Raw genomic sequence first — 26,945 nt, 5'->3', positions numbered from 1 at the left:
TCTTAAAAGTTTTTTTTGTTTTTTTAAGTATTCAAGACTAAGACAATGATGTTTGTTTATTATTTATTAATTAAGATCACGGTTCCTATAGCTTCTGAATTAAACATTAGCTGCCCTTCCTGGGGTCTCCATATGTTCATTGACAATATTTAACAAGTTAGATTACATAAATCCACATCCAAAACATTCATACTCGCAGTACAACAAAACTCGTCATAACTAATATTGATCTAATTATTTACCTCTTCAATAGTCGAGACAAGAAAGTACTGGGAAACCTGATCACAAGAAAAATTGGATAGATAGGTCTAAATCCATTTAACATAAACATCATCAAAAATATAAATATCATATAGCCTAGTGTGCGTCACTATTGTGTAAATAATTACAATCTGAACTTTTTGTGAAAACACCCTTTATCACTCTGAAACCATGTAGCTATATTTTCTAAATGTCATATAGACAACGGTAGTACTGGGTCTCTACATTGGACTTTCATGGAAAATAATGGCCTGTTATAGTGTGTTTTGTACTTTTTCATAATGGTAACATCAAGTTTGATTATAAATTATGGTGGAGGAAAACAGTGGGCTTGGAGTTGCTGTATCTAAATATGGTGGGGGATCTAACGTGCTGCGAGAACTAAATTTAGAACCTGGTTCCTGCAGTCGAAATGCACGTAGTTCCTAAAAAGGTCCTTAGTTCCGGGGGAAAGGGGCTTAATATCCACTGTTACCACATGGTTATAGCAAGGGCTTTCGTTATAGGAAGGTTTGAATATCGGAATTCCCTCCGAGTTTCCCGCCGGACCCCTTATCTGTAAGGACTTCCTGTTCCACCCACATTCTCGTGTCGCTTCCGGGTGGCCACACAAGACTCCTCCAGCGAGCCGACGTTACCTCTCCGCTGTAAACAAAAGTTACTAAACGGTTCGCTTCAACGACGCATCCAACGATAAGACATGCATATCAAAACCGGTAAGTTTTTACAACTTTGTGACGGGAATCCTCCACTTTCAGAGTTGTCGTTTCGTTGCCCTGCCGACGGTGTTAGCAGCCGTGCTAGCTGCTCACCGCTTTGAATGGAGGTTACGAAACTTGGACTTCGGCTAACATGCTAGCTAGCTGTACATGGCGTAATACGGGGGAAATAAAACCGATGTTTCGACGACAGCTCTTGTTATAAAAGCGTTGTTGAGCTATAATTGTGATTTTCTATCGGCAGCTGTTGGAAACCCGTCGAGTAAAAGTCGTTACATCGTGACGCTGCTAATTAAAGTTTGCTAACACGTCTTGTTAGCTGCCAACTTAGCATCAGAGAAATCATAGCTTGGTCTCAAATACATCCAGACTGAAGTTAAAATCATTAACTCTGAGACTTTACAGTCAACTGGGTTCTCTTCATTTCTGTCAGTATTTGAAATGTGGCGCTGAGGCCGTGTGTATTAATTTAATCTAAATCTGTAACACTCACTTTCTGAAAGAGTGAGAAAATATCCATTTATTTATTAGATTAATGTCTGAATCTTAAGTATTCATAGTTAATTAAGTAAGCTCCAGGTGGTTGTGAATGAATATCTTTATTTTGAATATTGTACTTATACTAAATAACACTTTATATGGTAACATTAGTCAATGTCAAACAAAGAATTACTAAAAACTGAATATATTGAAGCCCCATGACCCTGTGACTGTTGTAACATGTAAAACTTTGATCAATGTCTCTCCCAATTAAATTAGCAGTCATTCTTTTTTTTTATTTTTTATGACGTGCAGTGTATTCAGTAAACAGGTCCTGGATGTTGTGTAACTTTTGTTTGAGCTGCTCTGTCCTGCACTAAGAAAAGCAGTTTCATGATTGCCAATGTAAACATAATTTAAGGCTTGAAACCACAAGATAATGAGTTTCTATGATAAGAGACTATACCCTCTGCTCTTAAAAAAATAATCAATTAAATATAGGGCTGGGAAATATATGGAGTTTTTAAGATATATCGATATATTTTCAAACAAGATATAGGGTAAGACAATATTGTTAATATGGATATAGTTTAAGTTGCATTAAAATAACGTGATGATGACTGACTGTCCCTCTTCACCCGGCTCCTCCTCTCTCTCGTTTTCGCTGTTAATAAAATAAATATCGAGTATCGCCATTCAGCTAAACAATATCGAGATATGACTTTTGGTCCATATTGCCCAGCCCTTATGAAATATAGTCACGACATGTCTTAGGCTATAAAGTAATAAAATGTGGGGGTATAAAAAAACAGCTTGGTTACATTTTAGAGCTTGAGTGCGGTTTCTTGTCGTTGTTTAAACCCCAAATCTTACACAAGTTTCACTAACATGCACAGATCTTTCTCATCGAAGATTTGAGGCTTACTGTTTCCTCTGGATGTTTTTTTATATGGTCTTTTGGTCACTATGGTCTACATGTGTGCTGATGCTTTCAATCTGAAAATTTGCATTACAGTCATAAAAGCAATACATACATTTAGCTGTTGCCTTCCCTAGCCTTTCAGTGTGTAACCAATTCAGCTGAACATGTTTGCCATGTGTTTAATCACACCTCTGAATATGGATCACCATCTGTAAGCATGATCAGTTATTTATTTATAAAAATGTTTCTTTTACCCAGTTTATACATGTTCTAAATCATTCCTCTTCATCCATTGGAAATGAATTTTTGTGTTATGGATAAAAAGAGGGAAGAGTAGCACACATTTTGGTACTTTGATGGATATAATTGTGTAAGCACAATATGGACAACTACATGTGAGGTGTTTCACTCCAGCTGCTCCGCCCTCTTAATACTGTACCGGGTCATCATGTTCTTTTCTGCACAACTTGGAAAATAGTGTCTTTAAAAAAAGTCTACTGGCACAGTGAAGTCACATGAAAATGTGTCATCCCGGCCTGATGTTTGTTTATATGATCAAAGATCCTTAATGGATCCGTGCCAAGTGGAGATTGTAACAGGACACACTTTTTTTTTTTTAGACACAGTTTGTTGTGTTGAGGCAAGACGCACAAGAAAGTTGGTAAAGGAAGACATTGCTATATATTTTAATGCAGTTGAAAATGTTTCCTCTGCTTTGCTTAAGAGACAAAGTTGTCCTGTTGGATTTGCAGACCAACCACAGAGAACTGGACCTTGTGTTACATACGTTAGTTTAGTTAAAGAGCATTATCCTATTGTTTACAGTAGCATGTCTACTAAATCTGATATCCAATTCTTAGTTTATTGGCATTAGATGGGCACAGAGTTTTGTTCCTCAAATTTTGACCACAGCAGATATGTGACCAACATGCTGTTGTCTTTATTTCAGGTACATGGGAAGCGAGTAACACTGTGTGTGAGTCCGATACCCTGTGTGACCCAGCAGTCCTCGTTTCAGCCACCAACTCCGAGCCACACATTCGCAACCGACGTCTTTCTCCCGGCTCAGGAAACTGTGGTGGAGGAGGGGGTGGAGGCTGCATCGCTGGTGTTGACCAACAGCCCCGTCAACTTTCACCTGAAGGCGACATTATCGCACCTGGTCACACACACGCCTTCAGCTACCGCAGGGAAAAAGAACGCAAGGGCCATCAGCACAAAGGCCGCAGCCTTCGCAGGGAGAGTCAGAAGGGGGTCGGCCGTCCACAAAAGGTTAACCCAAAGGAAAGGTGGGTGGAGGACAGTCTATCTCTGCTTAAGCCCCCACCGGCATTCCCGGTGCAGGACAGTCCCGCCAAGCTGCAGCCTGCCGTCAGCTACGCCTCCAAGGTGAAGGCAGGGGCAGCAACCGGAGCGCTGGAGGAGGACCGCCCTGCCATCGGTGTTCTGCTACAGAACCAGTGGGGTCTCAGTTTCATCAGTGAGGCGAGGCCAGTCTCGGAGGGCTCTGGCACTCACCCTACTGCCAGTCCCCTCCCCTCTCAGCCTACAGACGCTGAACAAACGCCAGGCGAGACAGTTATCACCTTCCAGCCTCCAGAAGAAACACCTACCCCTGTCACTACCTCCGTCAGCCCCGCCACACGCTCAGAACTGGATGAGAGTAATGGCAAGCTGCTCCTTAGTTGTCGCCATCTAGTGGAGGCTTTGAATTATCACAGTAGAGGTAAGACCGACCAGAAGTTTTGAACACATTGTCCTTACAGATATTTTACATAATTAGTAAATGATTTCATTACATTTAAGTCTTACAGTGCTTGTTTTTTTTTCTCCTCAGAGTGGAATGCTCTCAGTAACAGACAGACAAAAGGTGAGTGCTCATTTAAATCGCTCTGCTTCTTGTTTTAGAAGTGATAGCATCAGGTGAGGTGAATAGTTTGTGGTTGTCTATTTTAGGCACTGACTCAAAGTGCCTAAAATACTGACTCTCATTGTATGAAGCAGGTATATGGTCTCCCATGAAATGTAGTCTAGAGTCACTCCAGGTTAATTGGAAATAGGCCACAGTCAATATGGATGTCCAATCAGTGATGAAGTCACTCCTTAAGTGCATCCTATACTAGATCAGAGCCTCAGTCAGCTGCAGGTCTTCATCTGACTATCTGCATCGTCAGATAATGTCCACAGTTTTTCCTGGCCAAAAGCTGTCAGAACAGCAGACCAAGAGTAAAGTCACAACAACTGTGTTTTTCACACCATGTCACACGCTTGTGAATAGAAAAGACAAGTTGAATTCTCAGTTTTCCTTAATGTTCTTTTTAAAAAAAAAGAGACTTTACATGAGTTTTCATTCATTTATTCTACAGTGTCAGCTTGAACAAAACAGAAGAGTCCTTGATTGTTAACAATGAGACACTCATTGATGTGGCAGGGAATATATATTAATTTATCCAATTTCTGTACGTTTCAATATTTTTGACCCAAACTTTTTTCCTTTTTTTGCAGTTCCAAAAAAAGTGGTCTGGTACAAGGACACCCAGGAAAACCCAGCCTAGCAGTGTGAGAAACCCAAAGCATTCATAAACATAGACACAACACATACCTACATGCACATAAAAAAAAAAAAACATGTAAAAGTGGACAACTTTGTGTCCCGTTCACACACTGCACTCAGGATGATGTCTTCACGCAAAGCCACACTGAGACACTTTGGACTAACTCCTTTGAGATCTTACAGCAATGAACTTTTTTAACGCCTTACAGAAAGCCTGCCTTAATTAATCAAACCTGTTGTCATCGCCTCACATTACCATTTTAGCTTGTATATGTAGAGCTGGTCTTTTTTCTTTTCTTTAAAAAAAAAAAAAAAAACAATCTCTGAGCTGTAATTTAATTTCCCTTTGCTGCAGTTTTATCAAACTTTTTGTGTCCTCTGTAAAGCGAGCGGTCAATCAAGCACTTTGTTGAAAAAGAATCTGTTGTGACCAAGCCCTGTGTGCAAGAAACCCTCACCAGAGAATATTTTTTCCCCCTTCATTAGGATCAGCGTCTGTGATGTACCTGCTTGAGTTTTTATGGTAAATGAATGCAGAGGACGTGTGTATCCGTGTCTTCAGTTTACAAAGGGGTGTAGTCAAAGGCACAGTAGAGTTCACCCTTTATTTACCTGTCAGATCTTAATGCTGTGTTCCTTTTTTCTTTGTTTTTATTTTGTTCCCTAATTGGGTGAATGTTTCTCATGAATCCATAAGGGATCTCACCGTGTTCAGTATGATGATTTTTTTTGAAAAGATATATTGAATAAAAAATTTACACTGGAGAAAGAGGAGGAATGTAAGTGAACAGTATTGCTTAATAAAATTGAATAAACTTGTCAAGTTCTACTGAAGTCTTTTTTGTCTTGTTTTTAATTAAGTTAACATTTCACAGGCTGAAAAGTCTTCCCTCCCTCCTGGACATTTCAAGGGCTTGACAACTGGAAACAACAAATAATTTGTAGCTCAACTTAAATCTTAAACCAAAAAAAAAGATCAAGGTACTAGAACTCATTTGCTTTATTCTGATAACGACCAAAAATGCAGGTAGCAATATTCCCTCAAACTAAATTGTATAGAGCAAGTGCCTTAAGCAGAAAAACTCTAAAGAATGAGTTTCTCTTCAAGTCCAACTGCTTAGTGTGGCAGAGTAGAAGGAACTATCCCACTTTTCATAACCGCCGTGCTGCAACAACATGGACCCCTCCAGGACATTGCTCCATCCATCAGTCTCGCCATGTCACCTCCACTTCATCTGTTCTGTACCTAAAACAGCAGAAAATGTCAAAGGTCAATATCTACAGACCAAGAAGGTAGCATATTTGAGCGGCAGTAGCTCATTCTATAGGGACTCGGGTTGCAGGTTCAAGTCCCAGTACGGACCAGAAGTATGTAAGATGGTCTGGTTGCTGGAGACTTGCCAGGGTCACTTCCTGAGTTCTCTTTACTCACTCTGACATCTCTCCATTAATGAATGTCTATAGGTGCTGTTTGGGTGCATATGTCTATAAAACAATCATATATACATGTATATTTATGTATACATAACATAATTACACATATATACTTAAAATATAAGTACATAATGTACATATAATTTTTTATTATAGAGATTATTTATAAAGGGGTATGTATGTACATACATATGTAAATACAAACTTGTCCTTTCATTAGTACATACACATTCATTTGTTCATACACACATTATATACTAACATACATTCATATATTTACCCAAAGCAGAAATATTGTTGATGGTTAAGGATAATAGAAGCCTATCGAGGCGAGCCTGAAAGCAGCCTGGATCTCGTTTTGCGGTCTTTATAACAAAAGTAACCAGTTAGTTTATCTCTGGTTTTTATCATTCCCGACTATGTAGAGGCTACATGAAAGCTGCATTTCCAACACTTCTGGTGTAATAAAATAAACATAGTTGGGTGGGACAATGAGGTGTGGATTTCAAATTGTAAACCTTACATTCTCTCAATATTAATTGCGAGCACTTCAGTCAAATTATTAAAAAAAGAGCTTTATAAAAGGCTAGCCTTAAGTTATGTGAGTAACTGTATGACTAAAACTGTGCTTTTTCCCCAAACTACTTATTTACCCTTTGAACTGCAACGTACTGTCCATGCACCTAAATATATTTCAGCTGGTTTACTGGTACCATTAACACATTGTACTAAAATGAAATGTAAAAATAACAACTCTATATGTGGTGGCTTCTGATCTGTACTGTTTTATAGAAACACAGCTAAAGAGCTGAGACAAAGACAGAAGAGTGAAGTCTACCTTTGTGTGATCCATGAGTCCTCTAGCTCTGTCACCTGACCGGACCTGAACATCTCCCAGCCTGCTTGGGCAATCATTGCACCGTTGTCTATGCAGAACCTGTGGCACAAGGGGAACACGGTTACCTCGACTGAACCTGGAACACTATGTTCCTGGCAGACTGAAACCCCGGACAGTCTCAGGAACTCAGCATGTAGACAAAGTTTTCCTCCATATTAATTCAACAGATCGGAATGATGATTACCTGCTCAAGTTTATTGTCCAGCAAAGGACATTCTGAGATTTTAAACAGACCACACCAGTGTTTTTACAAGTTCAGCACATTTCATTCCATTCCATGACAATTTATATTTATACATAAAGCCAGAAACTGTAGTTTTGTCAGTTTATAACTGAATTTCCTTAACTTCCATAGCTGTATTAAACATGTTTTTATGAATGAATTTCAATTGGTCGCCATTGGTCCAGAAGTGGACCTCAGCTCATCGTTTTGAGTGTGGGCTCGTGCATGCATGGGGTAGAGAACGAGCAGGGAGACAGGGAGGCGTGATTGGTTCATCAGATTGGTACCTCGTGGCAGACATTGGTCGAAGTTTTTAGATAACATTGATTGAGTGTAGTTATTAGTTTGTCGTCTTTGGGCAGGCAACTTAGATCTTTGAAATTCAGACACTAACCCCGCTCTGGTGCTTCCTTATCAGCTGTTTTGCCAGGAAACCAAAGCACCTTGTAATTCTTCTCAGAGAATGATCTCTTCAATTGAGAAAAACTAAGCTGATTTATGTTTTCTCATGTGAATGCAATACGCTACATATGTTAAAAATGTTTATTTCTGCAGGAGAAATAGGCATTTTAATACAGAACCAAATGGTAAATGGTATTTTCTAGTCTTCTGACTACTCACCACATGTCACACCTACACATTCACACCCTGATGGTAAAAGGCTGCAATTTAATGTGACCATCAGGAGTCATTAATCCCATTCATACACACGCCGACTAAGCAGTGGGAGCAACTTGGGGTGAAGTGTCTTGCCCAAGGACACATGCAGGAGCTGGGGATCGAACCCCCGACCTTCCAGTTAGGGGACGACCGACTCTACCAACTGAGCCACCTCAGCTTCCTTGGCTTTGAAGCCATCAAGTAAACACTCAAAGAAATGCAGCTTTGGCTTATTTCTTCAAAACAGGAGGTACACAGGCTCTAGAAACATTTTGTTGGAGGTTGTGAATGAAAAGAAAAAAATATATATATCAGGACAGCAATTCCTACATCAAAGAGTTGTGTAACACCTTTTTACACCTGGCTGTAAAGCCACTGAATGTTTACAAAGGTTTCAGTTCAGGGACCAACATCCTTTTGTTCATGTTTAAAACATCTGACTACATTTAAATGTGAATGATTGAGAGTGTGGATTGACTGGTTTACCTTTCATCTGTTGCAAACAGTTTGGCTCCTCTCTCCTTACACATCACCCCCATCATCTCCTGCAGACGAAGGTTACCTGCACAGGAAACAAAGGGTCAAAGTCTGTCCACGATGATTGGGTCAAATCTTTGGATAAATAAATGAATGTGAGCCTTTTAGCATGATCAGGGCTAGTTCACTTATTTTAATAATGGTAGGATAGACCTTTGAGTCGTTACATTTACATTCACTTTTATGGTGGTGGTTAAAGTTGGCTTCACTTGCAAATAGTGAGATAGAATATTATAATTTTATTGCCTCTGATACATTTTAGGGCGCACTCACGCTAGACAATCTGTACCATGCCCACGCATGCTTCACCCCTAAAGTCCAGTTCATTTGACTTGTGTGAGTGCCCCAATCCGTGTTTAAGCACGTTTCACATCCTCGGCCCTGGCACGCTTGGCAGAGGTGTGCTTCATGCACGTCAAAGCCCGGAGTGTTATGGCTGTATCTGACTAACATGACTCAAAATAAGCCACAAAGTCAGTAAAGTAACTGTGCTCTTCTCCGATGTGCTGTTATTTATTTATTTATTTTTCCTTTCTGAGTCCGCCTGTCTTGTAAACTAAACACAAAATGTGCCAGGATGAAAATGTCATTACAGTCAAAGTAAAATGTATCTGATCGGACATTTTATTTGTTGTAACTAACACAGATGTAGAAAGATACTGGTCTGCTAACGTGACAGCATCCCTGTACAATCTGTGTGTAATCAAACCCAAGAATGACAATATTTGTGTTCTTTAGGTCTTTTGTTTTATCCTCACATGAAGAGGACATTTCCTGTCTGTTCTTTTGTGAAGCACTTTGGGCTGCATGTCTCAGTGAGAGTGTGAATTAAAAAAAAAAAACACCTTATCCATTTCTGTGTGTTCTCAACTCAACTCGACTTCATTTATATAGCACCTTTCATTCATTGAGATTTCAGTGCATTTCACAACTGTACAAAACGTGAACACAACAGTGTATGACATTCTGTACCCAGTATCTCTGTTTGTTGTGTAATGTTCCTGTTCGGCTGATGAAGTTGCAAAATGGCTTCACCAGATTGTCTCACTCTGTTGATATTTTAATCACTGTGATAAACTACTGAATGTGTCCACATTTTTTGAGGCTTTGTATTATTAGACATGACCCAGAACAGTGACGATGAAATGTTTCCTTTTAGCGTGCAACTGTTCGTACTTACAGCCAACGCCGCCGACGATGAGGACCTCCTGGGAGCCGCAGTGAGCCATGGCCCTCTCTGTGATCTCCACCAGCATGGAGAACAGCGTCTCCTGCAGAGAGGGAGGCATTAGTGCTGGACAATACAGACAAAATCTAACATTATGACTGACCCTGAAACAACTAATGGATTAACTAATTATTTACTCGTCAAAAAAAAAAGATGAATATTCAATAATCAATGAAGTGAAAACTCTGACAGCTGAAATAAAGCAACAACCCATCTGTTTGTGTTCTGGTGCTTTGTACCTGCAGGGAGAAGCACAAATCCTCTGCAGCACACTGACCAGAGCTTAGCATCTTATGAGCAACCTCCTGTTGGAGACAAACAGGAGCATGAACCAAAATAATCATTTAGTGATCAGCCTCGATTCACTAATCAACATCTAAACTGTCACCGCTGTGAACTAACAGAGAATCAAACAATCATTAAGATAAAAGCACTTGTGAAAGTAATGCTTTTTACAGACCAACACTGAAACATTTGAACTCACCTCGATGTAGGATAGAATCCCAGAAAATGACACGTCCATTCCTTTCACTGTATAGGGCAGCTCCACATACTGACTCCCTCTAACAGCACAACGAGGAGAGAAGTTTAGTATATGACGATTTACTCAAAGAGCAACTTGCAGGTTGGAGACCCCAGTGTATCGTAGATTTATGACATTTTTTAATTCATACCCTACAGAGACTTCTGTAGTCCCACTGATTCAGGTTGTGTTTAATAAAAGTCATATATCATGCAAAATACACTTTACCATGTTTTACTAACAATAATATGTGTCCCTAGTCTGTCTACAAACACCCCAATTATAAGAAAAGTCCATCCTCTCCGTCTTCTGTCTGCTCCACTTTTCAGAAAATGTGTGCTCAAACAGGCCGTTTGGAGATTTTCCCTTCATGACATCACAAAGGGCAGTAACCCCTCCCCCAGGTGGGTGACACTCCCACAGCTAGGTGTTTGTTCTGCCCTCTGAGTCTGCCTTCTCACCGTAAACAATAGGACATGGAGAGAGAAAGCCCGAGCCACCCAAGTCCTTCCAGAGAGGGAGCGTGGTCAGACACAGGTCTTTTACATATTTAAAGGTACAGACACAGAAACAGTCTGTTCTGATCAGGGCTGAAATAGAGGGGTTTATAGGCATGATCAAATACAGGATCAGAGTGGATTTAGAACAAGAAACTTCACAGACATGTTTTGAGGAGTTCTGAGAATTATTTAAACTGGTTGAAATGGAGGAGAATATGTGACCTTTAATAACCATGGATCATAAATGCTGGTCTTGTCAATGAAAAGGAAGAAAATGTGTGTTTATATGCATGTGACGGTCCATAGGCCTATAATTATGAACCTGTTAGGAATCAAAGAAACCAGGAACAGGTCAGGATTAGGAGAAATAACGGCCACACGGGTGATGAGAGAACCAGGGGAGCAGAGGGCAGGTAAGCTGGGGATATCTAACGATGTGTTCATATCCTAATGTTGTAAAGTTTATCACATATCCAAGTCTTTAGAAAAAAATAATTAGTATTGTCTTAAGTGAACCTGACGCTGTGTGTACTGAACGGACCGCACATCGGTCTCACACGGCCCTGATTTCTATCATAATTTGTACCTACCAATAGAGTCCAGGTTAAAAATAATACAGAGTTACCCCTTTAAGCACAAATCTTCATTCACTCACTTTTTGGCCATCTGCTCTATGTTGTATCCCGGGCTAGGGTCATTGGAGATCTGAGTGGAGAAAAAAAGTTCAATTTAACTTCAATCACGTACAATTCAAAGCAAAGCAAAAGGGTGCTCTCTACTGGAGGACACACACCTTTATAACTCTGGCAAATCTGTCCAAACAGTTTCCAACAGCGATGTCGATGGTCTCTCCAAATATTCTGTATCGCCGCTCAGAGTATGCAATAACCTGCACAGATTATCAGACGTGTTATTACATTTGTACTGTTAACTTAACATATGTCACACCAGAAAGTTTACTGCACATCAGAAGTTAGTGATTGTTATTTAAAGGACACTCTCAACAACTCCCCTGAACGATGTTACAAACCTGTGTGTTTCCTCCACTGACATAAAGCACCGTGGGGTTGTTAGCTTGCGTGATGAGTCTGCCCATCTCAACGTGTCCAATACAGTGGTTAACACCGAGGAGCGGCTTCCCCCAAAGCTGAGCGACTGTACGAGCCACCAGAGCCACCGTCACCAAGGGGGCACCCATACCGGGACCTGAACGGGAAGAATAAGAGAGACAGAGAAACATTAGATCATTGCAGCAGACATTAAGTCAAGAAATTAAATGAAGACTTATACAGTATAATGGCTACACTGTAACAATCAAACATCTACTTATTCAAATGCTGGGAGTCAAATTAGTGAGCAGAGCTATTAAAAAGTGATACCTAATGTGTTTCCTGGTTAACTCCAGAGCATCTCTGTGATTTCAGGATGTTTTATCTTGAGACCAACACCGATTTTGAATACGACAACAGTAATCATTACATTTCAATATCCTGAGGATGATCTCATTTTAAACCAAACAGATCTGGATCTGTTCAAAACTACGATCCTCATGCTCATGTTACCTTTGGTGTATGCCACACAGTCGATGTCTGCAGGCTTCAGTCCTGCCTGCTCCAGAGCCTCCTTCAGGACTGTCAGTATGACAGCACGGTGGTGCCTGGCGGTGTCGCTCGGCATGAATCCTGCAGAGTTAAATAACATTTTAATAACTTAACATGTGAGATTATTTAGACTTCAGTGTATGACCATGGACCAGAAACAGTTATTTTATAGCAGGAATGTAACTCACCATGACCGGGAGGAGTGATGTAGGTCCGTCTAGGGTTGGAAAGCACTTCACCATCTCTGATGATTCCTATGCCGATCTTATTGGCACTGCCCTCGAATCCGATTACCACAGTCATAACAGCTGACACCTATTTTAAGAAAAGACATTTGTGCAGTGAAAAGATTCGGTTGTTTCTTTGAATCCAAGAAAAACAGTTTTTGAACCTGGACAATTTCACACTTCACTGTAAACATCTCCATTATTCAATATGGATTCAAACTGTGCAACATGAATCTTAAGAGGCCCAGAATCTGTCCAATAACTCAATGTGCAATACTCTTGTAATATCTGATTGATACCAGGCTTTTGTAGATATTGCTTTATTTTCTATCAAATATAGTGAGGGGACAAAAATCTGTCTTAATTTGAATTTTAATTCACTTTAAATTCCGTTTATTAGGATTCATATTTTTCATGTTTTGCTGACAGTAACCTTATAATAATATAGTTTTTTATATATATATTTATAAATAACATACAATCAGTCAAAACAAATAAACCAACATACTGATTCCTGTTTAGTATGTTAGCAGTCAGACTCAAACATAGCATCGCTGCCTCATAAAACAAGCCTATTTTAACTCAGTATTTAATCTTAAATGAGCATACCTATTGTATTTCTTTCTTTGGTTTGATTGCATTAATCCAGCTTCTTGTCAGGGGAACTTTAAAGCACACAAAGTTCAGTAACTTGTGTGTTTCGGCTAACTTCTAAAACTCAACTATGTAGCGTGGGGTCCAAAACATTGACAACTACACAGTTTGCCTGAACAAAAAAATGTTAAAAATAAATAAATAAAAAGTCTTAATAAAGTTTAACTTCAGTAGTGCCTCTTTTTTGTGTAATTGCGTCATAGTGGCCTGTTGGTTTTTGTATTTCGTAAAGTTGTGATTTTTCTTTTATGATTTCCATCAGGCATATGTAAAGACAGCCACAAAGTGCAGCACGTTGTCAGAGACCTGCGGCTTTGTGAGTGTGTGTGTGGGTCACTGAAGCACAAACAAACTTGTTGTTTGCATCCTGTCGTGGAAGTCCAAGTAAGATAATTTGCATGGCTCTTTCCTGAAATGTGTAGCTGGTGAAAAACGGCGCTAGCGTCTTTCAACATTTGCATTTATTGATTACACAAATTAGCAGCGTGGGAAAGCTAATTACAAGCTAGCTGGTAATTCTTCATTCATTGTCAGTGCAGGCCATGCTGTGTACAGCTTCCCTTTGTTACACAGGAAACGCTAGCTTTAGTGTAGCTCTCAGTGTGGCGTAATACGTTAAAAAAAAAGCTTGAACAGCTCCATTATACTATATATATATATATATATATATATATATATATAGTATATACTATACTATACGCACGCTTTTGCGTTCAGTGGGTCAGCAATGTTTTCGAAGTTTGCATTTATGAATGTTTTTATCTGCAGCTAAATACTAACTGTGTGCGTCCCCTGGTCGGACATGTTTTATCTGAACATTAAAACATTCACTGTGATAACCAACATTATGAACAGATTCATTAAAATGAAAAAGTTGGGATAGATTGAAACACGACGATGTTCCTTTATTAATCAGATTATTTCTATTTTTGGAGGAAGACGTTGTATAATAAAGTCTGTTTAGGGTTTTAAAGTTTTATTTTGTGTTTAAGGGAGTGGAAGATCATCTGGGGGAAAAAAAAAAGACAGACATATCAGTTTGTGATTTATTCTAATAAGTATTACAATAGTTTATATGATAGCTGATGTTTGTGTTTGTACTGGTTTGTTTTGGTAAAATCGTTTCTTCAGCTCTACGGAATTTTATTTTGAAAACCTTCAGTTATCTCTTTGCAAACATAATAAAGTATACTATATGTTGTTGTTGATGCCTGGTGATATGGACCAAATATTATAACTTAATGTTTTTTTGGCTGGAGGGCGCTACATGATGTATATCTCCATATTTTGTGTTAAGAAATAACACAAAGTCAGCTCTTAGTCAAATCCACATTGACCACATTCTTAATGTTACACAGGTACGTTTAAACATTACACATACAGCTGTGTGGTTTTTCCATGTGTGCTCAGGGGGGTGGGGGGCTGGGTGAAGGTTAAGAGGGACGGATAGTGAGAGGAGAACTCTCTACGGATGAAATCTGTTATTTTGACACAACATACACAGTATGGATATAAACTAAGTTTTCTTACCCTATGTATCATTTGAAAATAGATCAACATATCTTAAAAACTGGGTGTTTCGAACTTTGAGGCATACACACCTCTTAAGACTCCTTGTCTGTTTTTTTTTTTTTTTTCAGCGGCGCGTGTGCTGTTGTGTGTGCGTGTTGTGTGTTTGAGAGGTGTGCTAGCTGTCCGAGCAAGTTCAAGAATGAAGAGAGGCAAGAATGCAGAGGATGCAGCCGCAGATGGGGAGAACGACTCCGGCTCTGGTACTACAACACGCACTCATTCAAACTGGAACACGTTCTTACAACACAAGAGGAGAACTGCTACTTCATGACTTTATGTGTAACCTTCACTTTGCAGCTTCTGCAAAGAAAACAAAGAAGGCCAAGGAACCAGAGGCCCCGATTCTGTACGAGGATCCTCCCGACAAAATGACCAGCAAAGATGGACGTGACGCCAACATGAAGATCACCTCGTGGAATGTGGACGGGCTGAGAGCGTGGGTGAAGAAGAAGGGCCTGGATGTGAGTTTGTGGTGGAATTGAGAAAAATAAAGGGGAAAAGAACATTTTAAGATTAATTTTAACCGATCAAACTTGTTTTGTCTTCCCAGTGGGTGCGTGAGGAGGCTCCCGATGTCCTGTGCCTGCAGGAGACAAAGTGTGGAGAGAAAGACCTCCCTGCTGAAATCACCTCAATGCCAGAATACCCTCACAAGTACTGGGCCGTGTCAGACGACAAGCAGGGATACAGCGGTGTGGCCATGCTCTGCAAGACTGAACCCATCAACGTCACCTATGGCATAGGTGAGTGGTGTTTTCTAATCGAACCTCCAAAAGAGATTTGTCTCTACAGTTACATAACACCAGGATTGATATCTATAAATGGCACGCAGAAAAAGTAGTTTGACATTTCATTTTGTTTTAATTTTACCAAAGATGGCTTAAAATAAATACTTTTGTATATGTTCAAGTGTTGCTTCATTGCTACTAAGTTCTATGTGGTTACAGAAATACTTCAACAGTTGGTGACATAACATTTGACTGCAAATTGGGACATAGTTACTGTAGCCTCTAGTGGTTGCTTGACAACAGCCACCACCTCCAGCAACTAAATATTGTAAAGTTGCATATTGTCACTTTGCTCCTTTTTTTTTGAACAAATTTAATATAGAAATGTTTATTTAACAGATGATTGCCAAACTTTTTCTTTTTTTTTTACTTTTGGACACAGCCAGGTTTACTATTTCCAGTCTCAATGCTAAGCTAAGCTAACCAGTGGTGGCTTTATATTAACAATATAGATTTCTTTTGGTAAGAAAAAAACATAAGCATGCTAACTGATGTCTCTAATGTCTTGTTAAAGTACATAAACACTTTGTCAATCATCCAGGCAAAGAAGAGCATGACAAGGAGGGCCGCGTCATCACTGCCGAGTTCCCTAACTTCTACCTCGTAACTGCCTACGTGCCAAACTCCGGCAGGGGCCTTGTGCGCCTAGATTACCGCAAGACCTGGGACGTGGACTTCCAGGCATACCTGAGCGAGCTGGACATGCAAAAGCCTCTGGTGCTGTGCGGCGACCTCAATGTTGCACACCAGGAGATCGACCTGAAGAACCCGAAGGGCAACAAGAAAAACGCAGGCTTCACCCCCGAGGAGCGCGAGGGCTTCAGTCAGCTGCTGTCCAACGGTTTCGTCGACAGCTTTCGAGAGCTCTACCCCGATCAGACCCACGCCTACTCCTTCTGGACCTACATGATGAACTCCCGTGGAAAGAATGTGGGCTGGAGGCTCGATTACTTTCTGCTGTCGTCCGGTCTGCTGCCCGGCCTGTGTGACAGCAAGATCCGCAACCAGGCGATGGGGAGCGACCACTGCCCCATCACTCTGCACATCGCCGTGTAGGTCAAGGTAGCTTTGATTGTCGTCCTCGTACTACTGTTACCACTTGGCTGATCATGGTTACCAGTGTGTGTTATAGGGGGAGATGCCCTACTCAGGCAGGGGTGTCTTACATGGGTGATGTGCTGCCCAAACTCACTCTCAGTAGGATTAGTTGTCTTGTACTATTTTTGCAGTTTTCACACATGTACTTCATGAAACAATTCAAAGGCCCGTTTGTCTTCTTCATGTAAGTTTGTCAATAAGCTCAGTGATTATAAAGGATTCTGTGAAGAAGCAACACTAAGTTTTCAAAGATGTCTAAGCTGAATTTCATTTAGGTCCTGTGACAGGTTACAGAACCTGTGTTGTGTTTCATAATGTTGCCACAGCTGTTGGCAAAAAAATCAAATGTGATTCGGTCATGCACTAAAGTGTTTAAACCTCTTTTCCAAACATGTTTTACATTGTCTCTACAGTTACATTCCCTCAATAAAGACTGAATTTATAGAAAACCTTCTCGTGTTTCTTTGCCTCCATTATAAGAAAACATTCATGATGCCACTGTAACACATTCGCCTGCTCAACGTGCTTTAATCACAATACAATGTGGCAATCAATTAAGAACTTATTCTTGCAGAACAACTTTCTTTGATAGCATTGCATAGGCAGCAAAATCCATTATCCAGTTGCAACTGATCATGATTTTTAAATTAATCTGTTACATTTCACAGATCAATATGTTCAACACTTACAAGTCTATATTAGCTTCATGGTATGTGTTCGTTGATGCATTTTGAGGTTATAGGACTGCCTGAATCCTTTACCACATTCGACACACAGATACGGTTTTTCCCCTGAATGTGTCCGCTGGTGTCTCTTTAGCCGGTTGGCGCTGAGGAAGCTCTTGTCGCACTCGGTGCAGGAATACGGCCGTACTCCCGTGTGGTAGCGCAGGTGGATGGTCAGGTAGCAGGACTGGGTGAAACTCTTGCTACACTGGGGGCACTGGAAGGGCTTGTGACCTGTGTGGAAGCGCTCGTGCTTCAGAAGCTCGGCATGGGAAAAAAAGCCCTTCCCACAGTCGGAGCAGAGGAACGGCCTCTCGCCGGAGTGAGTGAGCTCGTGCCTGATCAGAGTCGCCTTGTAGACAAAACTTTTATCGCACTGCGAGCAGCTGAAAACATTCTCCCTGGTGTGGCAGCGCTCATGCTTCTTCATATTCCGCTCCCTTTTGAAACTCTTGCCACAGAAAGAGCACATGAAGGGCATTTCCTCTGAGTGGATCTTCATGTGGTTCAGCAGCCCCCCTTTGTAGAGGAATCCCTTCCCGCACTGTGCACACGTGTGCGGCCGCTCCTTTTGATGGATACGTTGATGTGCGGTGAGAGCTGCCCGGTAGGCAAAGCTCTTCCCGCAGTTGCATGTGTGCAATCGCTCCTCTTGGTGCGTCTGCAGGTGTCTGTTGAGGTGGCTAGCACAGCTGAAGCTCAGCTCACAGCGAGGGCATTTGAAGGAACGCTCCACCTTCTCCACCTCCTCGTCGTGGGTCTTCAGGTGCCTCACAAGAGCCGACTTCCAGGCAAACGCTCGGCCGCACTCTGAACACAGGTACTCACCATTCTCCATGTGGGTGCTCTTGTGCTCCCTCTGCGCCACCAGGGACTTGAAGAACTCCCTGCAGATCAGGCACTCGTACTTTCGCTCAGACTTGTGCGTCAACTTGTGCCGCTCCAGTGATTGTTTGAAGGAAAAACGCCGTCCGCACTGAGGACACAGGAAGGGTTGCTCCCCCGTGTGTATCCGCTGGTGAGCTGTGAGTAAAGATTGGAATTTGAAGCTCTTCCCACATTCTGAACAGCTGAAGCCTCCCTCTTCATCTGTGAGGGGCTGAACAGACTCCTTGTCATCCTTAGCCTGTGCAGAGTGAACCTTGTCGATGTGCTGCTGGACCTGTGCTTCCTCTGAGTGCTGGAAGGAGCATTTAGGACAGGAGAACGCAGCTGGGGAGCCGTCACTTGCACAACCTAATGTACAAAAACAACAGTTATTCAACACTGGAGCAAGCAGTTAACATTGTGCTTAAAAAGTGAAAGTTAAACCCTTGACTTTGGATTCATTGATTGCAAGTGCTAAACAAGATTCTTAGTAAATAACATAAAAATGTATTATGATCTAAAACTAAGTCTGAGAGAAGTTGAACATTTTCTAAAAAGATAAACTGCCTTAAACTGTATTTTGATGACAATATTTCATATAAGCAGGAAAAAAATTAAACTATTTTTCACTTCCTCCAAAAGTTAGGCTACTTGGGCTTTTCAACAGGTGTCTACATGTTACAATTGTGAGCAGTGTTCATAGAATTGAAAAGACATTCCACACTTTGTATCCCAAAAAAGGACAAAAAGGTATTCTGCAGGGAGGGTGACAACAACTTTAAAAATACATTTATTTGCATTTTTTAACATTAAAGCTCCTGGGAGGAAATAGGACAGAGTGACACATTTTCTCTCTTTGCTGATTTGTCATGTACATAAAAACCACATTTCTCATCCTGCTTACTTAAAGTGTCCGTCAGAAGTAACTAATCCCATTCAGACACATTCAAACCAAGCGGCAACCTCTGGTTCTGAAAGTGACGTGCAAAATCCTGTGTCTGTTTGAGGCTGGCTCCAGGAACACCATAAGTCACATACACGCCACAGGCCAAAAAGCCAGTTTTTACAGCAGAAATTAACATGAGTAGTTATTGGTCACACACTGTACGGGGGTTAATTTTTTTTTTTTTTTAAATGGCTCCGTTTTGATTTTGAAAATGATAGGTGTCATCCATAGTAAGGCGCGTTAGGTTGACTGAAAGTTAGACTGAGACAGGATTTCCATCATGGCGGAGGCTGCTGATGAGCTTCCGGAGCCTCCTGCAGGAACAAGATGACTGACGTCACTCAGGCTTCATCCATTAATATTTATAGTCTATGATTTATACGCCGCCGACGAACCAGCTCGGGTAATTTGAGGTTAAGTGTCTAGAAGAGTCTGCTATGTGCATAACAAAAAGCATCATGACTTTCCAGAGTGTCAAGCGGGGACGCAGGTACAGGTTATATATCTTTCCACAAGCGTTTGATAACTACATTTGAGGGATCAACACAACAGATGTTTATATCTATCTATTTATCTTTAAAGATCGCAGATAGATCTAGGAAAGATATCAGAGGATATGTCGGTATTGGATTTTCTTTCTTCCTAATATTGATATCGGACACCCACAAATCCCGTACAGGTCTACCTTCATTTTTAGGTTACCAGATGGATTTTTTCAAGTGTAGTGTCTAATTAGTCATAATAATAATAATAATAATAATAATAATAATAATTTTTAGTCGTAAGAAAGACAAAGAAATAATTAAAAGAATACTCACACTCAACACCGTCCTTTGCTGAGACCATGGATGAACCATAAGAGTGCTCCTCACTGCTAAAGAAGAGAAATTAGAGGATGAAGCTGTTTCTTCTGGACCATGACTATCCACATCCACCACACATGCAACTGAACAAAATGATCAAGTTCATTTAATATATTCATGTACTAGACCTGTAATAAAACCAATACCGCAACTTAGAAATATAAGAAACTATTAACGTGGAACGTACCAGTTGAAAGGTAAGGGCCTCAGCTCTGGAGGCTTTTCCTTGGCTTTCTCCTTCCTTCTTTTGGAGGTCAAGCTCTTCTGCAAATTTATAACCTGGATTTTCATGGTGGGTTTGCGTTTGCGCCCACTCGTGCGGACCTTTGCCAACGTTGTCGTTTCATTGCCAAGCTCAGGAACCGTGTCTTCACGCTCATACAGGTGATGATCACTGCTCAGAACCTCTGAGTTCTCTTGATCACGAGAATCACGATCCTCCCCCTGCACCTGGACGTCCCCCTCAACAGAAGCCCCGCTGCTGACGACGTCATAACCCACGACAACCTCTCGCCCCGTCTCCTGGCTCTCAGCAGACTTGTTTGCGTTGTGATCGTCAGCGTGAGTTTTCAGGTGCTTCGCGAGTGCCAGCTCCCAGTTAAATCTCTTGTCGCACTGGTGACATGTGTACACTCCGTCCACCAAGTGCGTTTGCTTGTGCTGTGTGAGCGCCAACGAGGACTCAAAGGATGCCCCGCAGAAGAGGCAGTCGCACTCGCTCGTCTTGTGCGCTGTTTTGTGCGTGTGTCTGTGCCTGTCGAGGGACTGCCTGAAAGAGAAGCAGCGGCCACAATCACCGCAGCGGTGCGGGCGTTCACCGGTGTGGATGACCCTGTGGGCGATCAGTGAAGAGGCAAACTTAAATTTCTTCTCACAGTCCGGGCAGTCATGAGGCCCAACTGAGAGTTTATGTTGTGCAGCCACCAAGTCCTCCTTGTGAACTTCTGGATGCGCAGTGGTTGTCAAACCACCCACAGCTTTTTCTTCTTCTTCCTCCCTGCTCGTCTCATCTTGAAGAACTACCAATGAATCTTCAGTCACAAAGTTACTGTCTGTTCCCTCAAAGCAGTCATCCCCCATCACCACCTCTATTTCGCTGCTCGCACTTAATTCAACCTCTGCGTAATCTGTCACTGTGATTATTTCAACTGCTACGTCTTCCACGAATGATGCAGAGTGCGTGTCATCAGAGAGGCCTGGCAGGGGATCTGATTGGTTGGGTTGCTCTGCAGGTGGGGCCACTTTGCCGGGGATCACTGCAGAGAGGGCGGAGAGGATACTCTCGCCCATGCTCGAAGGAGGGACTGCACAAAAGAGGAGAGCAGTCGTTGTCGCAAGGGTTCGGTCGAAAAATGAAATAGGGTAGAAGTGTAAAAGTGACTCACCATGTTGCTCTAAATGCCCAAGGTGCTTGTGGTGCTGGAGCAACGTTTTCAGGTCTGTAGGCTCAGAGACCGTGCACTCACAGTCCTCCAACACAGAGCGCCCAGAGCCAAGCCAGGAAACAGTCTGTGGGAAACACACATTCCAAATCCAAATATATACACTTTTTTTTTTTAACATCATAACAAAGGAAACAAAAACACCAGATTTGAAGCTTAAAGGGAAAATGTGCAGAAAGATACATATAAATACAGCAGAAATCAAGTATATCTGTAAATGTCTCTCTGAGTCATGACTGTGTACAATGAGTGAGAAGCTCGAGTCCCACCTGCTGTACTGTTGTCAGAGCCGTGTTTACATCATGTTTACAACAGCCATTCAACCAGCATACGGCACATGGAAACCAAAACAGCAAAAAGGGAGCTCTCTCAAACAGTAATGAAACTTCAGGTGCACAATCTCAAAAAGAAAGCACGCTCAATGTCCTTTAAAGTTTGTATTATCGGGGAAGAGCATAAGCGCACAGGTCACCAACGGACACCTTTCAGCGCAAATCCTTCATCAGCCTTTCAACATGAAAATCACAAACCTGAAACAGAGGTTGTGTACCATCCACCACTTTTTAGAGTGAGTTATGGTTTCCATTGTGATATAGTAAAGTAACACCTCTGACCTGCTTGAGGTCCGGAACTGGCAACAGCTGAGCCAGCCGAAAGAGAAACTCTGAAAACAGCGTCTGCAGATCGCTGTCATACTGAGATCCATACTCCGTCGGGAAGATCTCCTTTAAAAAAAAGACAGGAGAGAACAATGTACAGTTTCCAAGCAATCACTGACCGCTGTGCTCTCCCATCGGACTCTTCAGAAGTGTCAGTGACAATGCCTCACCAGGAAAAAGTCGCGTCTCTCTTCGGGATTTTTGAGCAGAGTCTGGACTAACCCAAGAAAGCTCACAACCATTTCTTCTTCTTCCGATCCTTTGACCTGTAAAATTAGTGTAAATGTGCAACACATGATACAAGCTCCCTAGTCAACCAGATAGTAACTGTAGATGTTTTCAATAATCACATGTTGTGTTAACACTCACTTTAAGTTTGTCCAGACAAGACAGTATGAAGTCAGGTTCCTCAAGCTGATCACTTTTGCACAACTCTACGATATACTGATGAGGAGAAGAAATAATTGCATCAAAAATTATTTCGTTTCGCAACACAGTTCACAAGAAAAGTAGCTATAAAAGTCTCCTCCAGTCCCCCACTCGTACTCACCCTGGCTCTTAATCCCAGGAGAAGTTGCGTGCGGTGTTTGTACATTAGCAACTCGGGAACCATCTCCGTCACCAAAGAGACAAACTCTGCCACGGTCCAGTAGCTCATGACATCTTTTTTCTTCATGACCTGCATCATGGAGGCGGACATAAGCTGGAGAGGTGGGACCAGGAGGCGCAGAGACGCCAGCGGTAAAGGGTCACCTGAAATATAAACGAGCACTCAGACTGCTATATCACCTGTGTACCATTTAAACTCACTCAACTAGTCTGCACGCCATCCGTCCACAAATGGAAAAAAATAACATTTTATCAGCACCTTGGACTGAAAGATGATGACCAGTCAAATCTAGTGGCTGCTTTTTACAGCTCTCAGTTATTCCTAAAGTATAAGAACATACTTCAAGAGTACAACTGTCTTATTATCATCTCTTTGATTCTTTATCATCTGTTATAACAACTTTTAAATATTAACATATTTGTCATGATTAGGGATGTAGAGATTAGTCATAAAATCGTGATAAATCGATTCAAAGGTGTCAAGATTCACATCAGAACTCTGAAAAATGAATCGCAATAATATGGTGAGAATCAGCAGCTGTAGAGCAAGATTTAGAAATGGAGGACTCACCACCGTCTTTTAAATCGGAGGTGTGGAAGCATTTCGGCTTCCCCGAGAGAGAAAATGAAAGAGGTGAGGAGATAACAGACGAGACAAAAAACTGTGTGCAAACATTGTAAGAAGACAGAGAACTACACAAACAGCACAACCAACATGGTGCAGCATTTAATCAACACCACAACGAGAGGCTCCAATCACCTCCCCTTGATGAGAGAAAGAAAACATTTAAACCACACTGACAAGTGGGTTTGAATCATTTTCAGTCATCACTTGTCTTCAGTCTCATTTTGTTCAATAAATCGTGAATCGTATCGTGAGTTGAGTCATGATGCTTTAGATGTCTTGTGTGCAGCACGTTTCATTGTCTGGTTGCTGAAATGTGCTACGTAAATATATGTGCCTTACTTTCAATCACTCATTGACAAAAACAAATAACAACGAACAATACGTTAAAGTAAGGACAGGATAGTTTAAGAGTAAAGTTATGTTATGCAGTAAGAAATTACTGCTCACACGAAGCTTGTCCATCAGCTCAGGAACACCTTTGGGTTTTGAATGCAACCTCACAAGAAACCCTGAGTGCATGTTCAACACCAGTAATGTTGCACACGCATTGCCAGCCATGCTTTTACTCTGTCTGTTCGGAGCAAACATCCAACATTTAACTACAAGTGGATCATTCAAACGCGACGAGGGAAGGCTAGGCTAGCTCACGAAGCTAACTTTGGTTGAGAGAGAAGGTGCGACGTTAAAAGTTATCGGGAATAGCTGAACTGTTACAAACTTCAAGTTTCACATCATTGCTGTCGGTTTTCCAGCCAACAAACCTTTCGAAATGACAGTGAAGACGTCCATCTTCTCACATCGGTGTTGAAAATGTAATGAGCTAATTTATTTGAAAAACTAGCTTCAGTAGATTATTATGAGCAGTGACACGTTTACTGTCCTGCGGGAAGCACAAAAAGATTCTCCCAAAATAAGAGACGAGCTCAAATGAATCAATAAAAGTAAAATTACAAGCGGCTACATGGTGCAATTGATTTGTTGTTGGAAATTTCTTCTTCTCTTTTTATATGTTACGACAGGTGACAATTATTCAACGCGTTACCGCCCCCTGTTGGATTTGTCTTATAAGTTTGCCTCTTCTTCTTTCAATTTTGTTCGCGGTTGGAAAACCAGTTTAAAGGAGCATTACCGCAACCTAGCGGACAGGAGTGTCAATCAATCAATCAAACTTTATTTATATAGCACCTTTCAGACAAACTAAATTGCAGTTCAAAGTGCTTTACAAGAGTGCAGAAAAGTTATTGACGAAAAGTAGTTTATAAAATCATTGAGAGACCAATGCACACCAATAAGAATTAAAAATAAAATATATGAATAAAAATAAAATACAATAAAATACGACACATAAAAGCAACAAGATATTAAAATAAATACATAAGAGGAAAATATTTAAAATAGTCGTAGGATAAAAAGACAATACAGTAATATTAAGATTTGAATTGATATAAAACACTATATAAAAGCCAGACTGAATAAATGAGTTTTAAGACTGTGTTTAAAAATCTCGATATTCTGGGCTCCTCTCAGACCCTCAGGAAGCTTGTTCCACAGTCTCGGAGCGTAACAGCTGAAAGCAGCATCACCAAAGGTTTTTTTCCTGCTCTGTGGAACAACTAAGAGAGAGGAACTGGAGGATCTGAGGGGCCGCACTGGTTCATAAGCTAAAATCATATCTGATAGGTAGTCTGGTGCAAGGCCATGTAATGCTTTATAAAGTAATAAAATAATTTTAAAATCAACACGGAAACTAACAGGCAGCCAGTGTAAAGATTTTAAAACAGGTGTGATGTGTGCTCTCCTTCTGGTCTTTGTCAGTACTCGTGCGGCAGAGTTTTGTAGTAGCTGAAGCCGATTTGTTGTGTTTTTTGGAAGACCAGAAAGGAGAGCGTTACAATAGTCCAGCCTGCTAGTAATAAAAGCGTGCATTAGTCTCTCTGTTTGGCTCAGAGAGAGAAATGGCCTCACTTTGGCGATGTTTTTCAGGTGGTAAAATGCTGTTTTTGTGACACCCTTTACGTGGGCCTTAAAATTAAAATCTGAGTCAAAGATCACCCCAAGATTCTGTGCTTCTTGACTTGGGTTGAGTCCTATTTTTTTTAGTTTGGGGGCCAGTTTCTCTCTCTGAGCTTTTGAACTGATGATTAAAAACCTCTGTTTTGTCCTGGCTGAGCTGCAAAAAATTCTGTGACATCCAGGCTTTTATATCTAAAATACAATTAAAAAGTGAGTCAATTTGTCTGGTGTCATCAGGAGACACGGCCACATAGAGCTGAGTGTCATCAGCATAGCTGTGGTACCCCACTGGAGACCTCGTATTGTTTGGAGATGCAGTCTTCTATCGATACAAAACATTTTCTGTCACACAAATACGAGGTGAACCAATTAAAAACATTTCCAGAAAGGCCTACATGCTCACTTAGTCTATCTTAAAGAATCTGGTAGTCAACAGTATCGAAAGCAGCACTGAGGTCGAGTAGTACCAGAACTGAAAGCTTGTTGTTGTCGAGGTTTTTTCTGATATCATTAACTACTTTTAGCAGGGCCGTCTCAGTGCTGTGGCATGCCCTAAAGCCAGATTGAAACATTTCTAATGTAGTGTTTGAGGTTAAAAAGGCACTCAACTGATTAAAAACTAACTTCTCTGAAATTTTGCTTAAAAATGGCAGGTTTGAGATGGGTCTAAAATTACTAGGTGTTAAAATATCCAGGTTCCCTTTTTTTAAAAGAGGTTTAATTAAGGCAGCGTTAAAATCGGTAGGGACGACACCTAGCTGTAAGGAGTGATTTACTATGTCGAGGACATCTTCTGATACTGAATTAAAAATGGTTTTAAAAAGGGATGTTGGAATTGGGTCAAGGGAACACGTGGATGGCTTCATTTCTGTTACCACTGTCCTGAGTGTTGCAGCATCAACCAGGGCAAAACTTTCCAACTTGACATCACTGATTGTACATGATACTGGAAAAAGTGCAGTGTGCTTGCTTTGCTGACAGATACCAGACCTAATGTCAACTATTTTATCCCTGAAGTAGCCAGCAAAAACCTCACATTTAGAACCTGAGAGCACAGAGCTGTTATTGGTTGTGGGGTGTAACAGAGAATCTATTGTTCTGAAAAGATGTCTGGGGTTGTGAATGTTGCTGTTATCAGGTTTGAGAAATATTCTTGCCTTGATTTTCGGATGGCTTTGTTGTAGTCTTTTATTGCTTCTATGAGTATATTTTTATCAATTTCTATTTTTGTTTTTCGCCATCTGCATTCAGCAATTCTGAAGTCTTTCTTAAGTGGATTGGTTGCATTGTTTTTCCATGGAACAACCTTTTTTT

General features: G+C 41.0%; 4 protein-coding genes across 4 annotated transcripts; 2 read left to right on the top strand and 2 right to left on the bottom strand.

Moving 5' to 3' along the window:
- The first annotated feature begins 820 nt into the window (after positions 1–820).
- On the top strand, positions 821–5,765 carry si:ch211-214j24.10 (uncharacterized protein LOC558894 homolog). Its single transcript, XM_020650570.3, has 4 exons — positions 821–977; positions 3,332–4,108; positions 4,220–4,252; positions 4,888–5,765. The coding sequence occupies exons 1-4, from the start codon at positions 962–964 to the stop codon at positions 4,935–4,937; spliced, it is 876 nt and encodes a 291-aa protein (XP_020506226.1). The 5' UTR covers positions 821–961; the 3' UTR covers positions 4,938–5,765.
- Positions 4,723–13,531, bottom strand: osgep (O-sialoglycoprotein endopeptidase). The gene is made up of 12 exons (XM_020650569.3): positions 13,377–13,531; positions 12,729–12,855; positions 12,502–12,621; positions 11,970–12,145; positions 11,733–11,828; positions 11,595–11,644; positions 10,401–10,479; positions 10,156–10,221; positions 9,869–9,959; positions 8,638–8,713; positions 7,209–7,307; positions 4,723–6,182 (listed from the first exon to the last, which is right to left on the bottom strand). The coding sequence occupies exons 2-12, from the start codon at positions 12,841–12,843 to the stop codon at positions 6,143–6,145; spliced, it is 1,008 nt and encodes a 335-aa protein (XP_020506225.1). The 5' UTR covers positions 12,844–12,855; positions 13,377–13,531; the 3' UTR covers positions 4,723–6,142.
- A 140-nt stretch (positions 13,532–13,671) lies between these two features.
- Positions 13,672–17,328, top strand: apex1 (APEX nuclease (multifunctional DNA repair enzyme) 1). The gene is made up of 5 exons (XM_020650568.3): positions 13,672–13,805; positions 15,062–15,193; positions 15,291–15,454; positions 15,544–15,736; positions 16,323–17,328. The coding sequence occupies exons 2-5, from the start codon at positions 15,133–15,135 to the stop codon at positions 16,835–16,837; spliced, it is 933 nt and encodes a 310-aa protein (XP_020506224.1). The 5' UTR covers positions 13,672–13,805; positions 15,062–15,132; the 3' UTR covers positions 16,838–17,328.
- Positions 17,329–17,391: 63 nt separating this feature from the next.
- Positions 17,392–24,636, bottom strand: LOC109996443 (zinc finger protein 11). The gene is made up of 9 exons (XM_020650567.3): positions 24,380–24,636; positions 22,932–23,134; positions 22,751–22,825; positions 22,552–22,647; positions 22,337–22,447; positions 21,666–21,789; positions 20,468–21,584; positions 20,236–20,291; positions 17,392–18,840 (listed from the first exon to the last, which is right to left on the bottom strand). The coding sequence occupies exons 1-9, from the start codon at positions 24,405–24,407 to the stop codon at positions 17,573–17,575; spliced, it is 3,078 nt and encodes a 1,025-aa protein (XP_020506223.1). The 5' UTR covers positions 24,408–24,636; the 3' UTR covers positions 17,392–17,572.
- Positions 24,637–26,945: the final 2,309 nt, after the last annotated feature.

Source organism: Labrus bergylta, chromosome 23 (assembly GCF_963930695.1).
Source record: "Labrus bergylta chromosome 23, fLabBer1.1, whole genome shotgun sequence".
Classification (NCBI taxonomy): Eukaryota; Metazoa; Chordata; class Actinopteri; order Labriformes; family Labridae; genus Labrus; species Labrus bergylta.
This window is presented reverse-complemented; position numbering and strand designations above follow the sequence as displayed.